Genomic DNA, 21,504 nt, shown 5'->3' on the forward strand with positions numbered 1-21,504 from the left:
AGTCGCAATTCCAAAAAAAGACGCATTTACAAGAAATATTGGCATTTTTGTCATAATTTTGCAATTACGAGAAATACATTTACATGAAAAAAGTCAGTTGTGAGAGGTAGTCGCAACTGTGAGACATCGTCGCAATTCTAATAAATAAAGTTGCATATATAAGAAGTAGATGCATTTATGTGATAATTTTGCAATTACGAGAAATAGATACACTTACGAGAAACAAAGTCACAGTTGTGTGAGATAGTCGAAATTGTGAAAGTCGCAATTCTAAAAAAGTTGCATTTACAAGAAATAGTTGCCTTTATTTGAAATTAATTTTGCAGTTACAAATAATGTATTTGCATTTACGAGAAACAAATTCAAAATTGTAAGATATGAAGTTACATTGTGAGAGATAAAGTCACAATTACAAATCACAATTGTTTGAGAAAAATTGCAACTGTGTGAAATGTAGTCTCTAAAATCTCTAGATTAACTGCCTGACTTGTTTAACCATCACATTAAGAGAGATATGCATCTGTGTGTTTGTGATTGCCATATATTGGGCTGCAGGGAACTGCTTGTGATGATCTAACTGCAATAATTTGCTCAGTTTTCTGTGTGTGTAAGAGAAGCCAGTGCGGGTCGGCTGGGTTAATAGGGACGCTGTCATACGTAACAGTACTGGACAGTGAGCAGCAGAGAAATGACAAACGCAGAGAGCAAATTAGAGTCCTTGCTGTCCCCTCTAGTTTGCTTCACACACATACATACACACATACACACACACCTGACACAGTGCAAGGTCAATGTCTTTTATTACATTCAGGCTGGCCGTGGAGCATCTAAATGTGACACTCCAGCGAGAGCGCACACACTTTGCAAATAACAGCTTAGCGTGCGGATTTGGATTAGCAGCTAGTGGCCGACATATTCATCATGTACACAACTCTAATTATGAGGGTAATTGCCTACAAGGGACTTTATTGGTCTCTTATAATGAGTCTATTGTCTACCGGTGCAGGGTATCACACAGCTCTCTATTGATCAGTCATGAATACCGCTAAAGCTCATGCAACCATTAATATGGATATTTTTCAGGGCTCTGAATGACTGGGTCAGTGCCGTCGATAGTGTCGACCATGGTACAAAGCAGAAACGAGAGCCTCTTAACTCTTTGCATGTCTTGTATTTCTCCTTTTCTCTCTCACTGGCATATTTAATTACAGGCGTTTAATTGGAGAAGTCGACTCGGTGCCGTCTATAATTATGGCTCAGTCTTTCGAGGCTTTGTCGCATCGGGCCCCTTGAGCTCATATTCTCATCGCCGTAATTCAATTAGATCCTTCACTTAGAGCACGGAAGCCTCTCAGCATTGTCACGGCACACTATACGCAGCTTTCAGAAATGCATAACTTTCATTTATTTTTTTTCTTTTAATTCTTTTAAATCATAGCATATGTCCATTGAGAAGAAATCTGTGCAGGCGGAAATGAATGCACAGCTCTATTGTGCATTTAAGACCGCACTGACCCTTGTAGCACATATACATATCCATGATGTCTATTCAGTATATGCCTTTTCATCTCAAAATGACATTTTAAAGAATGTTTGTCAGTGAGGTCCAAAACCACTTTCATTGCATAGAACATTGTTTCTTATAATTGCAACTGTCTCTCACAATTTTGACTTTCAGTTTTCCGTGATTGTGACATTCTCATAAATGTAACATCACTGTCATAATATCAATTTTTTTCTCATGATTTCAACTTTATATCTCATAATATGACTACATAACTCACAATTTTGTAATTGCGACATTTATTTATTCTAATTAAATGCAACCAACAGTCATACAGGTTTGCAACGACATGAGGATGAGTGAATGATGACTATTTTTGGGTGAACTGTTCCTTTAAGATATTTTCACTGTTGTTATTCAGTTGTTTGTACACAAATATAAAACTTCAGCTACTTAAAATGGAGCACAGTGTATTCCAGATGAGGATGTGAATATGTATGCGTGCTTGCTGGGTAATTCTGAACTGTTTTACATTCAGGTAAGGTGTGACTACATTAGCTACACCTTACCTGAACTGTTTTACATTCAGGTAAGGTGTAGCTAATGTAGTCACAATGCTTTTTGAGGGCAAATAGTCAGACCTGATTCTTCAAGAAATGAAAGATGGAGGTCTTGGCTCACGTTGATGCCCTGGAACATTTTATATCACTTCAGATGTTAAAATTCTAGTAATAGCGAAACCATTGTGATGAAAAATCTGTGGTGACGGAAAAAATTCTGTGGCGGTGTGGCTTTGATATTTAGGCCTATCATGGTGTGGTACTGAATGATAGCAATATTTGCAATATTTACATGCTACTTGTTTGCGATATTCCTTGTTTCTGAGTCACTTCAGATAAAAGCATGAGTATATGTAAATGTCCTTTAAAGAATACAATGGTTTTGCCATGGTACATGTCCAAAAACATGGTAATATCATGGTACAAGTGCAACTAGTAATTGACAGATTTTGGATTGATGAGATAAACCAGGATTGTTCTCATCTTCATTCTGTTGACTAAAGACAGATCGTCTCCCGAATGCCAGTGACGGAGTTGGTTTGTCACGCGTTGGCCTGCTTTAAAAAGATGAAGAAGAGGTGGTACAACAGAAGGGGAATGTGTGTTTGTTGGAACAAGAATGAAATCGTGTCAGTACTGTGCGTTCCCAAGACAGCATGTTCACATGAATACCATTTTAGGACGACATTGTGAGGAATATGAGCGCTTTGGATCATTGTTATGGTTATTGTTTTAATGTAATTTTATATTGAGAGTTGGGAAAGTAGGTCAGAGAACTTGATCTCATAGCATGAAACTCAGTCCACACATACATGCAGCTCTTCCCACCACATGCGAACAGTCATTTTTTAAGATCAAGTTAAAAGTTTCAGGCTTTATGAGGAATAAAGCCTGGGGTCAAATGTAGAAAAAAAAAGCTTTTCACAAAATTGGAGAGAGATTGTTTGCCCCATGCTATATGATTCTCTAGTGCCCCCTAGTGCTGTCATCTGTTTCTTTTCACCAGACAAAATGACCTGAGTTGGTCAAAATGAAGGAGAGGTGTGTTGCTGACAAAAGCAAAAATTAAAAACCTGCTTGTAAAGATCACCAATATTTATGCAGTTTCAATGCAGGGTCACGGACATAGCATTTTTTGCCTGAAACTATTATACAATCCAAAATACATTATAAAGCAATGACTTGAATACATACAGGTACATCTAAAAAAATTAGAATATCATGAAAAAGGTCAATATTTTTTGTCACTCATTTCAGAAAGTGAAACCCATATATTATATAGATTCATTAAGTGTCGATGACTGTCTTCGGGACATCTGTCAAGTCAGCAGTCTTCCCCATGAGTGTGTAGCCTACTGACCCAGACTGAGAGACCATTTAAAGGCTCAGGAAACCTTTGCAGGTGTTTTGAGGTAATTAGCTGATAAGGATGTGACACCATGACTTTCCAATATTGAACTTTTTCACAATATTCAAATTTTCTGAGACACTGAATTTTGGGTTTTCATTATCTGTAAGCCATAATCATCAAAATTTCAAGAAATAAAGGCTTGAAATATTTCACTCTATGTGTAATGAATCTATATAATATATGGGTTTCACTTTCTGAAATGAGTGACAAAAAATATTGACCTTTTTCATGATATTCAAAACATGGTTTCTGTGCCTCTCCACTCTTCCTCCAGACTCTGGGACCTTGATTTCCAAATGAAATGCAAAATTTACTTTCATCTGAAAAGAGGACTTTGGACCACTGAGCAACAGTCCAGTTCTTTTTCTCCACAGCCCAGGTAAGACGCTTCTGACGTTGTCTCTGGTTCAGGAGTGGCTTGACACGAGGAATGCGACATTTATAGCCCATGTCTAGGATTCATCTGTGCGTAGTGGCTCTTGATGCTCTGACGCCAGCCTCAGTCCACTCCTTGTGAAGCTCCCCCAAATTCTTGAATGGATTTTGCCTTACAATCCTCTCAAGGCTGCGGTTATCCCTTTCGCTGGTGCACCTTTTCCTACCACACTTTTTCCTTCCACTAAACTTTCTATGAATATGCTTGGATACAGCACTCTGTGATCAACCAGCTTCTTTAGCAATTAACTTTTGTGGCTTACCCTCCTTGTGGAGGGTGCCAATGACTGTCTTCTGGACATCTGTCAAGTCAGCAGTCTTCCCCATGATTGTGTAGCCTACTGACCCAGACTGAAAGACTATTTAAAGGCTCAGGAAACCTTTGCAGGTGTTTTGAGGTAATTAGCTGATTAGAGTGTGACACCATGACTTTCCAATATTGAACTTTTTCACAATATTCTAATTTTCTGAGACACTGAATTTTGGGTTTTCATTATCTGTAAGCCATAATCATCAAAATTTCAAGAAATAAAGGCTTGAAATATTTCACTCTATGTGTAATGAATCTATATAATATATGGGTTTCACTTTCTGAAATGAGTGACAAAAAATATTGACCTTTTTCATGATATTCTAATTTTTTGAGATGTACCTGTATATTCTACGATGAAGATTTCCAAGTTTTTATTAAATTTTATGAAATTATTTATTAAAAATTGTAATTATTAAAATTAATTTTGATTTTTTTTTTGGGTGGGTGATTTGAAATAAGGCTTAAAAAGCTGCAAGTCTTGAATTAAAAACTTTTATAATCGTTTATAATCTCTGGTATAATAGTTTAGTAATATTTTTATATTAAAAAAATAAGTAGGGAAGCAATTTTGTTTTAAAATATATTTGGAAAAACTTTGGAAAATTAAATTAAAATTAGTGGTGTACTTATGCATGCAAGAACCCATTTTGTTGTCAACTGACAATAAAATGAATGAATGAATGAATAAGAAAGATCAGATGTTGTAACCTTTAATAATAAATTTTTTTTTTTTAATTGTATTGAAAAAAAGGTTTGAAGAATAAAGAAAATGAAGAAAAAATCCCAACCAAAAAAAATTTAAATTAAAAAAGGTTGTATAGACTGGTATTCATGATTTTTTTTTAAAGACCGTATTGCCCTGATAATTTGATTACAAACAAACAAATAAATAATAAACAAAACTGATTTTGAACTTTAATATATTTAGACTATATTTAGTCTATTAATATATTAGTAATTTTTAGTTGATGGTTACACCACTTGAAGTTTTACGAGCAACATCTTTGTGTTTTTGTATTTCTTTCAACTATATATTTATTAAAATATTTGATTTGTCACTGAACCATTGCCACTGACCCCTATGTTCTGACTCTCTTTTTTTTCCTCTCTCTTTTTTCATGTGCTACAGATATGGAGATATGGTTCCTAAGACCATCATAGGGAAGGTCGTTGGCTCTGTTTGTTCTCTGAGTGGCGTGTTGGTGATCGCTCTTCCCGTCCCCGTCATTGTGTCCAATTTCAGTCGGATCTACCATCAAAGTCAGCGCGCAGAGAAGCGACGAGCCCAAAAGGTACCCTAGATGGGCCGCCCATGACCCCAGCATGGGTCCACGGCCTCTGATCTCAGAGCTATACGGAGCTGGGCTCAAATGTAGATGTTCTCTTGAAATACAAGCAGGTCTGGCTGTGGCAAAGAGATTAGACCCTGACAGGACCATGTACACACAAATACAGAAAAATGATGCTGGGATAGTATTTAATACAACTTGGCACAATGTGCTTGTGTCCCAGATGTCTGCACGCTGAGTGGTGTGTGTCTCTGTGGTATGTTAACTGCAGGTCTCTGTGGAACCATCATTTCTGATATATATATATATATATATATATATATATTTAAAAAAAGGATGAGAGCGAGTCAGAATAGAACAAAAGAGAAAATGGCCACATACACACTGTGAAGTTTTGGGTGTATTTAAAGGAATAGTTCACTCAAAAATGAAAATTACCTGAAAATTTGCTCACTCTCAGGCCATTCAAGATGTAGATGGGTTTGTTTCTTCATCGGAAAAGATTGGGAGAAATTTAGCATTACATAGCTTGCTCACTAATGGATCTTCTGCAGTGAATGGGTGCCGTCAGAATGAGAGTCCAAACAGCTGATAAAAACATCACAATAATCCTCAAGTAATTCACACAACTCCAGCCCATCAATTATTGCCTTGTAAAGTGTAATCTGTGTGTTTGTAGAAAACAAATCCATCATTAAGGCATTTTTACTTCAAACTCTTGCTTCTGGCCAAAATATCAATCCATAATCCATAGCAACACTGTCCTGAAAAAGCCCATCCGCTATTGTCCTCTCACATCAAAATCCACTGATATATTTGTTTGAACTCATTTCGGATAGTTTTCTCTTGTAAGCAGGGGTTGATCTGTGCATATTTCTCACCTGATTCAGACAAGACGGATTTTTCACTGGAGAAAGAATGTTATGGATAGAAGACTTGTATTTTAGCCAGAAGCAATGGTTTGAAGTGAAAAGCGTCTTGATGAATTTATTTCTTACAAACATGCAGCTTTTCACTTCATAAAATGTTAATTGATGGACTGGAGTTGTGTGGATTACTTGAGGATTATTGTGATGTTTTTATCAACTCTCATTCTGACGGCACCCATTCACTGCAGAGGATCCATTGGTGAACAAGTGATGTAATGTTAAATTTCTCCAAATCTGTTCTGATGAAGAAACACACTCATCTACTGTATGTCTTGGATGGCCTGAGGGATGGCTTTTTGAGTGAACTATTCCTTTAAAAGCAAATGTCCTCAAATTAATTTAATTGGGTTTGCTCTTATCGTAACTTTGATGTTTGAATAGGCAGCAAGTGGAATGCGGCTACGCTCCAATCAGTGATGATGGAATTTGCATATCCTGATGCTTAGCTTCAGGATTATTTAAAAGAAACGATTCAATTAATTCCGAAACCTCAATTAATCTGATTACTTTAGCAATTAAATTTAAATGTAAGTTTTACAGCCCATCTGCACAGCGACTGCCATTATAATCAATGAAGCTGTCCACACGCACACACTACATTTATAGTCGATGCATTAGCCTGCGGTTTAGACGTCTGAATTTATTATGGCAGGAGTGTTGTGATCTGTCATTACATCTGTCATGAGTATTCCTGCCGTAAATCATAATTCCATGTCCGTATGGAAAACAGGAGTCACTTCTGAACTTGCAGTAATTGACAGAGTGGATTAAACCTTTTCTTGTTAGTGAAGGTTAGCAACATCTGTCTGTGTTTAGTAAAGCACATTCGACTGTTTATGCTCGTAAGCCGTTTATACCAGTTTTGTACATACTATGCAATTACTTGGTCATCATCAAACTTATAAATGACGTAACTCTATGTACAGAACAAAATTGAACACTAATAAGGAGTCACGACTGTTTTTAGCTACAGTGTGTATGTGGCCAATGAGACCAGGCACAGGAAGAACAGATGTTGTGTTCTGTAGCCGGTTCTCCTCTGGGGGTGATCAGAATACGCAGACGTTGTGGCATCACATCATATCGCATTAGATGAGTGTCTTCTCTTAATTTAGCTGTTCAACTCCAGCCACCCCATGGGAGACACAAACAGTTCAGATATCCCACTCCCCCTGCGCACAAACACACACACACACACACACAGATAAACAGTTCAACCAGTCCACCCAAGAACAACAGTCTGTTTTTTCAGTTAACTAGGACTGAGAATGAGAGCAGGAGAGGGAGAAGTGAGAAAGGATATTAGGGTTATAACAATACCAAAATTTCAGTTGTCGATACCAGTACCATTTAAATGTTATGTTATTTAGGCAAAAATGTAAATATTTTTTTTAAATGTTCATATTTTAATGATTAAATTTGTATTGTTTTGTATTGATTTTAATGATTATTTATAGCCGTCTTAAAGATCTGATATTTTGACACAAATGCAGGTTTTTGGTCTGACAATTTATGTGGAGATATAAAGAGAAAAGCCTGAAAAGACTGAAAATGAAAGAATGAAAAACTTTGCCTTGAGTAATTTGACAATCTTTTAATTTTATTTTTATTATTTTATCTAATAATTAGTATGCTGTTTTATTATTTTATGGTATTATAGTAAGATATACTTCTTTTTATTTAATTTTTTTTAAGGAAAAGCCTCTTATTCTCACCAAGGCTGCATTTATTTGATCACAATACAGTAAAAATAGTAATATTGTGAAATATTATTACAATTCTAAAATAACTGTTTTCTATTAATATATTTTAAAATTTAATTTATTCCAAATCTGAATTTTCAGCATTGTTACTCCAGTATTCAGTGTCACATGATCCTTCAGAAATCATTCTAATATGCTGATTTGGTGCTCAAGAAATGTTTCTGATAATCAGTTTTGAAAACTGAAACAGAATATTTTTGTGGAAACCATGATAAATTTTTTTCAGGGTTCTTTGATGAATAGAAACTTCAAAAAAATAGCTTTTATTGGAAATAGAAATCTTTTGTAACTTTATAAATATCTTATCTGTCACTTTTGGGCAATTTAATGCATCCTTTATACATGGTGTCAAAATATCAGCTCTTTGCGATATAAACCCAGCTACATTATAGAAAGACTGGTATTGTTAAAAAAAATTTTATTGTTGTATCAAAGCCCCTTTGACATCTCTTTTAGAGAGGAACACATTGCTATTCTTCATGTCGGACATGAGCATGCAAACCTCCAGTCACACCATGATCACATTCACACTCACACTGACCACGAGAAGAGAAAGTGTTAGGCTAAACGCCCGTGTGTTTGTCCACCTGAACAGAAAACCAGGCTTGCTAGAATTCATGCGGCGAAGAGCGGTGGCGCTAACGCTTATTTGCAGTACAAACGAAATGGGATGCTGGCGGAAGCGGAGGAGGAGGTAACTGTGGACACCAAGTCGCCGGGGTCTCTCTAAATGGAACGTGACATGATGGGCTGGTGCATGTGAACCCCTCTTCCCCCATGGCGGTTCACCTCTCCGCCAGGGGGCCGGGGTCCAGCAGGGCTGCTGTCCCCATTCAACGCTTCCGTGGTGTTCCTCTAACTCTCTCTCTCTGTCTTTCGCTCTTTCTCAAACCTAGACCGGGTGCACTGGCACCTCTTCCTGGTGGCTGGTCATGAGACAATAATCGTGTGACCTCTTGTCCAATGGCAGTGTGGTGCATGCGGCTTGGCCTTGCGGGGGCCACGGCCATCCGCTCCAGTACCAACGGGGCCCCCCTGTTTTTGACTGCAACCCTTTTCTCCATCTCTCAACTACTTTGCTTTTGGGTTTATTACCTTTTGTATTTTGTCTACTTGTTGTTTTAACTGCTTTTTTCGACAACTACTACTCTTGTGTTCCATGCATTTTTTAACATGCATTTTTGAGTGATTTTCTCACGCCTGTCCGGACTGGCCTGTGCTCGCACTCTATCTCTCTGTCTTCATGACATCATCAGAACACATCACATGGAGGAATGAAACTGTCTGAGCTGCATGTCATTGTTTGGCCAACATCTAAATGGGAGGCGGGGTTTAATGTGAGGCAGAGACCACGGGGCGTGTCAATCCAGTGCCTGTTGACTATACGCGGGCTCTCGATAAATAGCGCCTTAGTCCAGGGGTGTTCCATTCTGCTCCTAAAGGGCCACTATCCTGCAAAATTGAGCTCCAATCCAATACACCTGAACCAGCTAATTAAAGGGTTAGTTCACCCAAAAATGAAAATTGTCATTAATTACTCACCCTCATGTCGTTCCAAACCCGTAAGACCTTCATTCATCTTCGGAACACAAATTAGGATATTTTTGATGAAATTTCAGATTCTGATGAAAAGATCAGATTCTGAAGTGCGTATCCAGTGGACACTGTAGTATCCCATGAGGACAGTTTTTGTCCCTTGTTGTAATTGCAAACACGTTCTGGGTTGAGGGGTGGTGTTTCCCCCCAGTTGAACTTACTTTTGTTTCGATCCTCTCTGATCAGGCCCTTGGAATTGTCCTAACCTTCCCCCTGTTATGGAGCCTCTGTTCATACTATATAGAAGAGGCATTCACAACTCTGCCCCTCGAGGTCCACTTTCCTGCAGAGTTTAGTTCCAACCTTGATCAAATTCACCCAAACAAGTCAATCAAGGTCTTCAGAATTACTAGAAAGTTACAGGCAGGTGAGTTTGATCAAGGTTGGCACTAAACTCTGCAGGAAAGTGGAAAGAACTACCTACTCAGAGAGTATATGATTTCGGAGCCAGTAATGTTCTTCAAGAATACTAGAAACTTCCAGGCAAATATGTTGGAGCTAAACTTTGCAGGACATTGGCCCTCCAGAAGCAGGATTGGGCTCTCTTGCTCTAGTCGTCTGGTCACTGCATCATGCTGATTCATTAAGGTTGGGTATGGGGGCCGTCATGGTTCAAATACAGAAGACGTGTAACTTTTCCACATACTTTTTTCCAATAATTAGTATCTCCTGAATATAAGTTCAATAGCCATTGACACACACAGAATACTCTTGTTCCTGTTGTCCGCTGTTTTTGAACCAAGAGCCATCCGCCAAGTTGTGACGTTGAGAGAACAGGATGTGGCAGTGACCTAGAGCCTACTGTTGTCACAATGAACTAGCCAAACGTTCTTCAAGATTGTCTCAATGTTGCTAGACCATTGTGAGAATTCGGGCCTTGCTGTCTTGTCTTTTCTCTCAGTTTCTTTCTGCGCCGATAGGTTGATAAGCTGTTTTTTCTGTTTCTCCAATAAGGCATCAAAACAGACCGGCCAGGCTTTGGTATGTAAGTCCAACCCCACTTTTGAGACCCAGCATCACCATCTTCTGCACTGCTTGGAGAAAACCACGGTAAGAACCTCTGGAGAAAACTTTACACATAACTGGAAGCTGTTCTCAGCAATTTAGCTTTGGCATAACTTGATATTATTGATATACTGGTGTCCTAGGAAGCATGCTAAGCACATCTGTAAAAAACATTATGAGGTTCTTCTACAATTTCTCAACTGTTTTCTTTAGTACCTTCAATAGCTACCTTCAGTAGGTTCAGCAGTTACAGATCAGGTGTCCATATCGACTGTGTTTAGACTGATAGTTCACACAAAAATGAAAATTGTGTTAGCATTTATTCAGCTGCATGTTGGATCACAAAAGGAGAAGTTTGGCAGAATGTCCCAGGTGCAAGAACTGCAGAGCTCCAAGAAAAGCACCATAAAAGTATTTAATACTTTTTAGTGCAATTTTCAAGGTTTTTCTTAAACAAAAAGGCCACGTTTTCTAAAAATAGCTTTGTGCGAGGAACAGCCTGAGTCCGTTATTAGCTGCAAAACCTGGCATGATGTGTTGGCTTATGAAATGATAACCATAACTGACATTAATTGTTTGTTTGTTTTTTGTTTTGTGTGTGTGTGTGTGTGTGTGTGTGTCATATTCGAATTAAACTTTATCTGAGAACTCTGGCAGAAGGAAAAATAAGGGTGAAAGTGGACAAAATTTGTATTTTTGTCTATACCCTTTAACATTAACCAGTACCAGACTTCTTCTGCCCGTCAGTGCTTGTGAGTTTTCCACAAATAAGTGCAGTTTTTCTCTCAAGAGAAATCATTAGTCAGGCACTGGCATGAAAATGACAGCCACTGTTGTCCCCTGCCAGCTAGACTCATGACAGTCTAGAGAACAGACTGTGACCCGCTCTGGCTTTCCTAGGGCACTTGACTCGAGACATTTGAAAGGAAAATTCCAGTGTCCTGCTGAGAACGCAGGACTCTTTGAGAAACAGCTAAAGCTACAGTGAATCTGGATTCAAGGACTCATCTGATGATTTTTTGACTGGCTTGCATTATTAAATGCCTAATATTTGTTATAGAGACAAATCGAATTGAGATTTACCATTATTTTTAATTATTAATTTGGGCAAAGCAGTAAAATAATAAATATTATATGCATACAGTGGACTTCTGAAATGTCTTTCATTATTCTGAATGAGAAATTATTTATTTCTTTAGTAATAAATTATGAAATATAATGATCATATAATGTAATAATCAAATGCAGAAATCAGACCTTAAAGTGATAAATAATTCCTGTTTCTTTCTCTCTCTCTCTTAGAATCATGAGTTTGTAGATGAGCAAACTTATGAGACAAGCTGTATGGAGGTTTCCCTAGCGAAGCCGTCCATGTCCCGTTCCTCCTCGCTGTCCTCCTCTCCACACGGCCTGTCCTCCTGCTGCACACGCAGAAACAAGCGCAAGAGCTTCAATGTCCCCAATTCATACATGGCTGACGGCCGCAGGAGCAGCATACAGGAGCTCAGCACCATCCAGATCAGAGAGAGACCAATGAGCAACAGGTGCTCTCACAGCACTCATGCACACTTACACACACATAAGGAGAAGGAATATGTTGATATATTGGCTGCGGTCTGAATATAGATGAGTCAGAGCTGTGTCTTATTTAGAAGTGTTTATAATACGGACTATATTAAGAAGGTGAGTTTTTCCAGAGGGGTTTGGAGTAGGGGTTTGTGTAGTGCTTATAATCTAGAATGTATTTGTAATATTAAGTGTATAATGCATAGTATACAATACGTAGTACAAAGAATGTAGAATGCAGATTAGAGAATAGATTTAGTATGCATATGTGGGATACATTGTGTAATGCATAATATGCAGTATGTAGTGCATGTTATTTAGGATGCAAATGTAAAAGTTAAGTATGCAGTGCATAGTATTTTGCATGCATATGTAAAATCCAGTAATTGTGTGTAGTGCATGTAATCAAGAATGCATATATAGAATATAGTGTATAATGCATACTGTGCAGCATAATGTAATTTGCACATGTATAATGAATAGTACGGAATATCTAGTGCATAATATGTAGTAAATACTGCACATTAGGCATTACACATTTTATTCTGTATAGTATGCATCATTCATAAATGCGCTAATATGCATTCTCCGTCTACATACATGTGCAAACTACATCATATGCACTACATCCTGCATTGTATGTATTATACACCATATTCTACATAGATTGCATGCACTGCACACTATGCACTACATACTATGCAGTATGTAGTACATTGTAGTTAGTATCTAAATATATGGAATATAGTGTGTAATGCATAGTGTGTAGTGTATAAAGTTTAGAATGCAGTGTATAGTGCATAATATCTAGTATATATGATGAATGCAAAGTATTAGTGAACATATGTAAAATACAATGTGCCGTGCATATAATCTAGAATGCATAAATAGAATTAAGTGTATAATGCATATGTAGTATTAGAGCATATTAGAGCAGTGTTTCCCAGCCTTTTTTCTGCCGCGGCACAGTTTTGATAGGTAAAAAATCCCACGGCACACCACTAAGCACTAAAAAAAAAAATTGGAAGGGGGAAAGTTTTTTTTCTTCCCAAATAATTAAACAATGCATCATCAGAGTTGGTATTTTGGCTTTATATATGATCAGACACTTGCACTTAACGTTTTCTGAAAATCATGCTCAAACGGAGTTAACAAGGTTTTTGACGAGCGAATGATGGAAATCTGTGTTTTGTCCATCATTAGAACGGCCACACCTGAGACAGAAAATTAATTGTTTTATCAATTTGTAAGTTATAAAGTTTATTGTATCTATATGGGAACTCAGTTTAATATATTTGGCCAAAATTTCATGATATAAAAGATAAACCGCTTTGCACAGGATATTTGAAACGTACAAAAGTGTATTGGCTAAAACTAACTTAGACGGCAAATGCTAAGACTCTTCTCTGATCTTCAAACACACAAAAACATTAGCCTTTATAGATGGTGTTTCTTGAGTAAAAAAAATGTTGCTCTTTTTCAAACATCAGTTCTTTATTTACCCTTGCATTGCGAAGAAGTAGATGCCTATATTCAAACTGCGCATCGCGGTGCTTTATTCTGAATGGAGGTGGGGTGGAGTTATGAGGTTTGGCTGACAATTTGAGGATCCAATGGCGTTACGAGGTTTAGTCACATGCTCCTTCGAATGCTTTTCATTGGTTAAATATTTGTAAAACCCACAAATAGACATGACAATGACCAATTGCACTGATTTAAAATAATAATAACGAAGTATAATAGAGATAGGAAGTTTTTGATCATTTTCCATGGCACACCCGACAACCTGTCACGGCACACTAGTGTGCTGCAGCACAGTGGTTGAGAAGCACAGAATTAATATGCATAATGTTTAGTATGCAGTGTATAGAATTTAGTATTCATAATATGTAAAATACAGTATGTGAAGCATAGAGTGTAATGCATATAGAATGCAGTGTATAGTGTAGGATGCATAATAAGTCCCGTTTAACACATAGTATGTAAAGTGTGGTGTGTTTTATGCAGGTTCTCTGTATATCTGGGTATTTGGGTTGTTCTCATAGTGATTCATGCTGCTGGAATCCTGTAAAGCTCTGGTTGTGACACTCCTCCCCTCATGCCAGCATACTCTGGGAACGCTATCATGATCCCTCCAACAGCTGGCGGAATTTGCCCATCAGCTGGATTGTATTCTCACCCGCCCTCTCTCTCCCTCTCTTTTCCAACACAGCCGCTCCTGTCTCAATGCCAAGTTTGAGGAGACAGTACACCTGAATTCGGAAGAGCAGTCCTACATCACTGCCGCTGTCATCAGCATGCCCACCCCACCCGTGACCACGCCTGAGGGCGGAGACTCGGCCAGCTCGCCCAACTTCTTGCAAAGCAACATTGTCCGGGTGTCGGCATTATAGACCGTCCGTCGTGACCATTAGCCATTTTATTTAGCGAGTGGACGCTGGAGCGGAAAGGATCGATGGAACCCCCTAGTGTAGTGGAGGAGGCATTGCAGCAGGATAGCTCTCCGACTCTGTGAGCTCCATCAGCTCCACCTCTAGGCCCATACGCCATGTGACTCACGCTGGGGTCCAATAGGCTTTCACTCAACCCATAGAGGAAAACAATGACCACTGTGGTTGTTACAGCTTCTATAATTTTTCAGTATTGTGAGTCTTTGAATCTGTTGTCTTCAATCTGATGGGATCGCCAGATTTTGGGACGAATAAGGAGTGTACCAGCAGGGGCGGGATTTTACAAACTTTTAGACAGCTATACACACACTTTTGATACTTCTTTGAGTAAAGCTGGGCTCTACTAGGGTGTGCGGTCGGATGATTTTGCGTGTGTGTGTGTGATCGAGACCGATCTCTTGCATGTTTTGCGTAAGTCTATGTCATTTTTCAATTCGGCATGAGCAATAAGGATTGGCTCTTTCTGTCAGAATGTGTGCTTTTTACTTTTGCCTAGTTATAGATCTTTCCAACCCAACAAGTGTGTGAAAACAGCTGTTCTGAGAGACTGACCTGTTGATACAGGTGATAAATGGAGAAAATCCTGTCTCACACTTTCTCTGTCCCACCCATGTTGCGGTCACTCCTTGCCTGGCCTGATGAGATGTTTGTTATCCTTTTTGTTTTTTTGGTGGCAAAAAGCTAAACGGAAAAGGAAACGCCTTTTGTGTTTTAATATATTTGACTTTCTCAATCTGACAGTGGAGGCTTGTGGACTTGAGCTCTAATACTAGCCATTCCGTTTTATACTCCAAAGTTTGCGAGTTAACTGTGAAAAGAAAAATAACGTGCTTATTTATTATCTTCGTTAAAATTATTGTGCATGTTGTCGTACACATGGTGAAACGGGCCAGCGTGGACCAGAGCATAGAGCCCGTCCAGGACATTTTTTTTCAAGTTCTTTCTTTTTCATCCCTCCCTTTAAAGATGTACTTTTATAAGCAAACATTCTAAAGTCTGTCTATTATTTCTGGATAATGGCATGAAGTTGAGAATCATCCAGTCAGATTCTTAGTACTGTTTTGGAGATTATTATATCATTGTGATCAGCCGAACACGCTTGGTGTTGAACTTAAAACGTGAATCTCACAAAGTCACGTTCAGGTTTATTTCACTCCAAAATCAAAAGAGAATAAATTGTACTTTGCTTGTTTTAAAAATAATAATAAAAACATTTTAATGGTAATTAAGCACACTCCACTCCATGCAAATTCTCATTACCATAATCTTTTTTGTATTCTCATTCTCAATAGTGATTTTCATTACTGTAATACAGTATTTTAAAAGCAAATATATAATGCTTCAAATGATTGTAAAAAATACTTCAGAAATGTAAATTGTAATGAAAATTGTATTGTAGAGTAATGACAGTTTTGGGGGTGTCGTGCTTAATTGTCATGAAAATAATGCACAAAATCTGTTTAGACTTTATGTAAGCAAAATATAATTTCTTTTGATTTTGGACAGAAACATGTCTGTGAGATTCTTCCAAAACGTGTTATTATTAATCAAAAAGTGTTAAAAAAAAAATCTCTGCACCTGAAAGATTAAATCTCTCTTCTCTGCCATTTAATGTCTGGAATTAACAAGAAAATAGTCTATAATGTTGATATTTTTTTATACCGATGTCAGTGCAATTTGTGGTGAGGAGCTCTTAATGCGCCTTGCTCAAACACAAACACACACACACACACCACTGCCCTCCTGCTCAATGCCTGCACCAATTCTTGCTTTACCATGTGACTTATGCAACAAGATTCTTTTTGTAAAGATATGCTTTGTATTAAAAGGGTTACCCGGGGAATAGAATCTCACAAATGCATATTTTTTAAACTCAAATGGTGTTGATTATATATTATAAATGTATTTCAGTTGTAAAATACAAAAAAGAAAAGATGAAAACAGAAAACTATGAGAGAGTGTTGCTAGTGCACCTGTGTTGTAAATTTGTTCTTCGGTGTAGTGAAATTTATTAGTTTCTTCTTTTCTCCTAATTTCAATGGACAGAGAATTTAATGTCTCACATTTTACTTTCTAAATCAACAACCGCAAAGGCTGGACCATCTGTTTAGGTTTGGAGATTTTATTTTTTTTTTTTCCTGTTTGGAGGACAGGATTGACCGAGTGTATGCGCTCACAGACTCTGAGAACTTGGTTTTTTTTCGGGATCCACAAGGAACTTTTAAAGCAGACTTCCTGTTTGTGATATAATGTACATTTAAATGACTACCAGGTGACGACGGTCCTTTGGAATTTGTTACAGCTTGTGTTATGGACATTAAAATATATTAATTATTGAAAAACAATGAAAAAAAAATTACAAACCAGTTGTTTAGTCCGGTGCAGTGTCTATGAATAAATATAATTAATTCATTGTCCTATTAAAATACAGATAAAAAAAGACAATGGTGTTGTGATCATTTTATTAATCCTAATTAAGTTTCTTCTTTTCTCCTAATTTCAATGGACAGAGAATTTAATGTCTCACATTTTACTTTCTAAATCAACAACCGCAAAGGCTGGACCATCTGTTTAGGTTTGGAGATTTATTTTATTTTTTTTCCTGTTTGGAGGACAGGATTGACCGAGTGTATGCGCTCACAGACTCTGAGAACTTGGTTTTTTTTCGGGATCCACAAGGAACTTTTAAAGCAGACTTCCTGTTTGTGATATAATGTACATTTAAATGACTACCAGGTGACGACGGTCCTTTGGAATTTGTTACAGCTTGTGTTATGGACATTAAAATATATTAATTATTGAAAAACAATGAAAAAAAAATTACAAACCAGTTGTTTAGTCCGGTGCAGTGTCTATGAATAAATATAATTAATTCATTGTCCTATTAAAATACAGATAAAAAAAGACAATGGTGTTGTGATCATTTTATTAATCCTAATTAATTATTGAAACATGTTTCCACCTTTAAAATAAATAAATAATAAGGTCAAGTTCAAGGTCAAGGTCAAGTTTATTTATATAGCACCTTAAAAGCAACAAGTGCTGACCAAGGTGCTGCACAACCAAAACATCAGAAAAATCAACTAACAAAAGCATTAAGACAATATAAAATTTGAAATAATTAAATAATACAATAAGTAATGCAGAACATCACCAAACAAAGAAACAAACAGAAAAAATATATATATATATTTTCAAGTTAAGCAAAAGCCTGAGAAAAAATATATGTTTTAAAGAGATGATTTAAAAGAAGATAACGTAGGGGATAATCTGATGGATAAAGGCAAAGTGTTCCAGAGTGTAGGACCAAGAACTGAAAAAGCTCTGTTTTTTGATTCAACTCTAGGAAATTATTTTCCATCCAATTACTGATGTCTTCTAAAGAAGCCAGCAAGGAAGACACTGAATCAGAGGAAAATAAAGCTGAGTGTCATCTGCGTAAATGTGGTATGAAACTTTATGAGACTCAAATATAAAACGAAGAGGGAGCAAATACAGGGAGAATAAAATTGGACCCAAAATAGAGCCCTGGGGTACTCCACAAGTGATGGGAACTGAGCTTGATGAAAATTCACCAATTTCCACCGAAAAGCTCCTATTTGTGAGATACGATGCAAACCAGTCTAATGCAGTACCACAAATGCCAACCTCAAGATTTAATCTTTTTAACAGGATGCTGTGATCTACTGTATCGAAAGCTGCACTCAGGTCCAATAATAAGAGAATAGTACAGTTACCAGTGTCTGCAGATAACAAGAGATCATTTACTACTCTTAAAAGAGCTGAATAAGGAAATTATGACTTTATCTCCAAATTACAACTTTGTAAATTTGCAACTGCAAGAAATAGTCATAATAGCAAGAATAAAGTCACATTGTCCAATATAACGTTACGGCTGGATAAAGTTGCGGTTCAAGTTGTGGTGTTATATTTCACAATGTGACTCCATATCTTGAAATTATGGTTTTATTTTGCAATTATGTCACAGTGTGACTATTTTGAACTCACAATTACACTTATAATCTACACTTATACTTTAGATGGAAGCAGGCTTCCAGTCATTTTAAAGACCTCGTGAAACCCATTTATGTTGTGTCTGCTAGCTTTGTTAGCATTTATATGCTAGCATACTGCTGAAAATGTAAAATGTACAGTCTGTCTCTGTAAAATCTTGATTGCACATACAAATTTTAGCAGTAACTGTGTGGACATTTTTGAGCTAGGCTATCACACCACAAATTACCTATAGCAAGAATAAAGTCACATTGTCCAATATAACGTTACGGCTGGATAAAGTTGCGGTTCAAGTTGTGGTGTTATATTTCACAATGTGACTCCATATCTTGAAATTATGGTTTTATTTTGCAATTATGTCACAGTGTGACTATTTTGAACTCACAATTACCCTTTTCTACACTTATACTTTAGATGGAAGCAGGCTTCCAGTCATTTTAAAGACCTCGTGAAACCCATTTATGTTGTGTCTGCTAGCTTCGTTAGCATTTATATGCTAGCATACTGCTGAAAATGTAAAATGTACAGTCTGTCTCTGTAAAATCTTGATTGCACATACAAATTTTAGCAGTAACTGTGTGGACATTTTTGAGCTAGGCTATCACACCAAAAATTACCTAATAGTTAGGTTTAGGGGTTTTTTCAAAGTCCTTACCGTAAGTAGAAACAATAGTAATAGCAAGTCAGCAAGGCTTTACTCTCTTCCATTACCAGCTGGGCATCATTTTCTTCAGGGGCCTCTTTCCCATTTTTCAGATTTCACACATTTCTCAGGCGGCATGTTTAAAGGGACCGACTTTAATAGAGGCAACGGTCTCAACCTCTATAGGCACTTAGCAGGATTACGTTACACATGAGCGTCCTAAATGCGATGACCGCTCAGTTCCTCCTTTATACACAGGAATCGAGGGATGGGAGGGCCGGAAGGCAAGGGATTGCACCTATTTTTCGAACTTGTTCAGAACAAGCCAACTGCAGGGCTGTGGTGAACTCCCAGCAGGCGAGCGATAGTGCTACGCATTAGCATATTTCCCATCACGCCGAGGGTAATTGAGACGTTTGAAGTCGGTTGTAGGAAGAGACCGAATCTGAGAGACGCAGAAGGAGGGGGACCTCGCCGCACACAGGGGGATATTGTAGTTGGACTTCATACAAGCTGCAGCTGTCTTCTCCGCAGCTATTTTTGCGGAGAGGTGAAAGGTTAATGGTTTTATTTCCCCGTTGACTCATTTTACTGTACTCCACGAAAGGAAAGAGGGAGCGAGACTGTCTATATGATAGTACAGTCCGTGCGAAACACGCTGTACATCTGCACCCACGCTAAACAGCGAATGACACAAAGTCGACCGATCTCAATTGGTGTCTTTAGCTGGAAAGAGCCACGGTTTGCGAACACACAGCTAACGTGATATAAGACTAGCTTTACGCTATCTGTCAGTCTCTCTCTCACACAGGAGATGAATAGAGAGTGGGGGGTGTTAGCCACAAGAGAGGAAACAGTATGTCTTTTGTAAGCTTGTGTGACGGCAATCCTGTGTGCTCCTCTCTGATTCATAAATTAGATCCTCCACCGGCAATGAGTGGTGGGGGAAAGAGGAAGCTGACAGAAGCATTTCTAGCTCTCCACAAGCTATGTTTGAATTAGCATGCTGTAGCAAACTCTGTGAGTGAGTGGAATTCATTAGTTGGCTAAAGCTAACTTGCTAATGTTATTTTATTGAACGCCCAAAATGGTTTGCCAAGATGAATTCTGTCTTCGAGTGCAACTGGCAAACTCGTACCTCAGAGTCAGATGTTCGCTATTTTGACGTCCCGCATTCAATTTGGAAACATGACGAGGAAGTAAGTAGCCTAAACAAAAGAATTATATTGTGAGCATTAAACCCAGATAACTACATTGGAATTCAAAATAATTAAAAATAGAATTTTCATCACGCATGATATTCATTTATGCATGATATCACAACTAAAAGTTTTTGTTACAAAAAGCAAAGCTTGAAATTCAAGTGATTAACTTTAGACCATTTGCTACAGACTAGATTTTTGCTCACTGATCTCTCTATATATTGTATTTTCTATATTACAGATCAGTGTTTCAAATTGAGATTCAATATTGCAATCTACAATTTCGAGTTTCGCACGACTGTACTTGGTCATTCATGTGCTCGGAACTTGCAATTACTATATTTATGACTTGACTTTTCACTTTTCACTCATTCACTAATCAATTTCTAATGGATAAAATCAAGCCCCTCCCACATTATTTCTTATTGACTATGCTGTGTTATGTCCAATTATGGAAGTATGAGTCACGAATACTGTTCAATTTAAGACATTTATATTAAAAAAATTAATAATAAGGTACTGTGAAATAAATTCATGATGCTACTGCTTGAAATGTTTAGTGTTGCAATGATGCATTTCTATGAAGAATACAGTGCAATATACAGTATTCTAGTGGTCTATTCAAACATAGCTTGTGTCTTTTTCCATGTGTTTACTTCCTTCCTCTCTCAGTGCACTATCCATTGAGATGTTTTATTCATTGCTTTACATCTGTTAAAATTCATGAAGCAGGCCAGAGCTAAATCCCTTCGCTTTCCCTCAGCCAAGGATGTCTCCCATCAAGTCCAGAGCGGGGCCAAAAATTCCACCCGTGTTTCCACCCA

At 37.6% G+C, this 21,504-nt stretch overlaps 1 protein-coding gene across 2 annotated transcripts in view; it reads left to right on the forward strand.

The window, feature by feature from the left end:
* Window positions 1–14,866, forward strand: part of kcnd2 (potassium voltage-gated channel, Shal-related subfamily, member 2) — a 128,533-nt gene extending 113,667 nt beyond the window's left edge. Inside the window, exons 3-7 of one of the 2 annotated variants that reach the window (XM_016558836.1) lie at window positions 5,353–5,515; window positions 8,800–8,898; window positions 10,755–10,850; window positions 12,108–12,349; window positions 14,584–14,866. In XM_016558836.1, coding sequence (XP_016414322.1) covers window positions 5,353–5,515; window positions 8,800–8,898; window positions 10,755–10,850; window positions 12,108–12,349; window positions 14,584–14,764 — 781 coding nt within the window. In that variant the 3' untranslated portion in view covers window positions 14,765–14,866. The remainder of the gene's footprint in view (window positions 1–5,352; window positions 5,516–8,799; window positions 8,899–10,754; window positions 10,851–12,107; window positions 12,350–14,583) is intronic. The other variant, XM_016558837.1, reaches the window with a different exon arrangement.
* Window positions 14,867–21,504: the final 6,638 nt, after the last annotated feature.

This window comes from Sinocyclocheilus rhinocerous, unplaced genomic scaffold, assembly GCF_001515625.1.
Source record: "Sinocyclocheilus rhinocerous isolate Xijiao unplaced genomic scaffold, SAMN03320098_v1.1 scaffold2032, whole genome shotgun sequence".
In the NCBI taxonomy this organism is placed as follows: Eukaryota; Metazoa; Chordata; class Actinopteri; order Cypriniformes; family Cyprinidae; genus Sinocyclocheilus; species Sinocyclocheilus rhinocerous.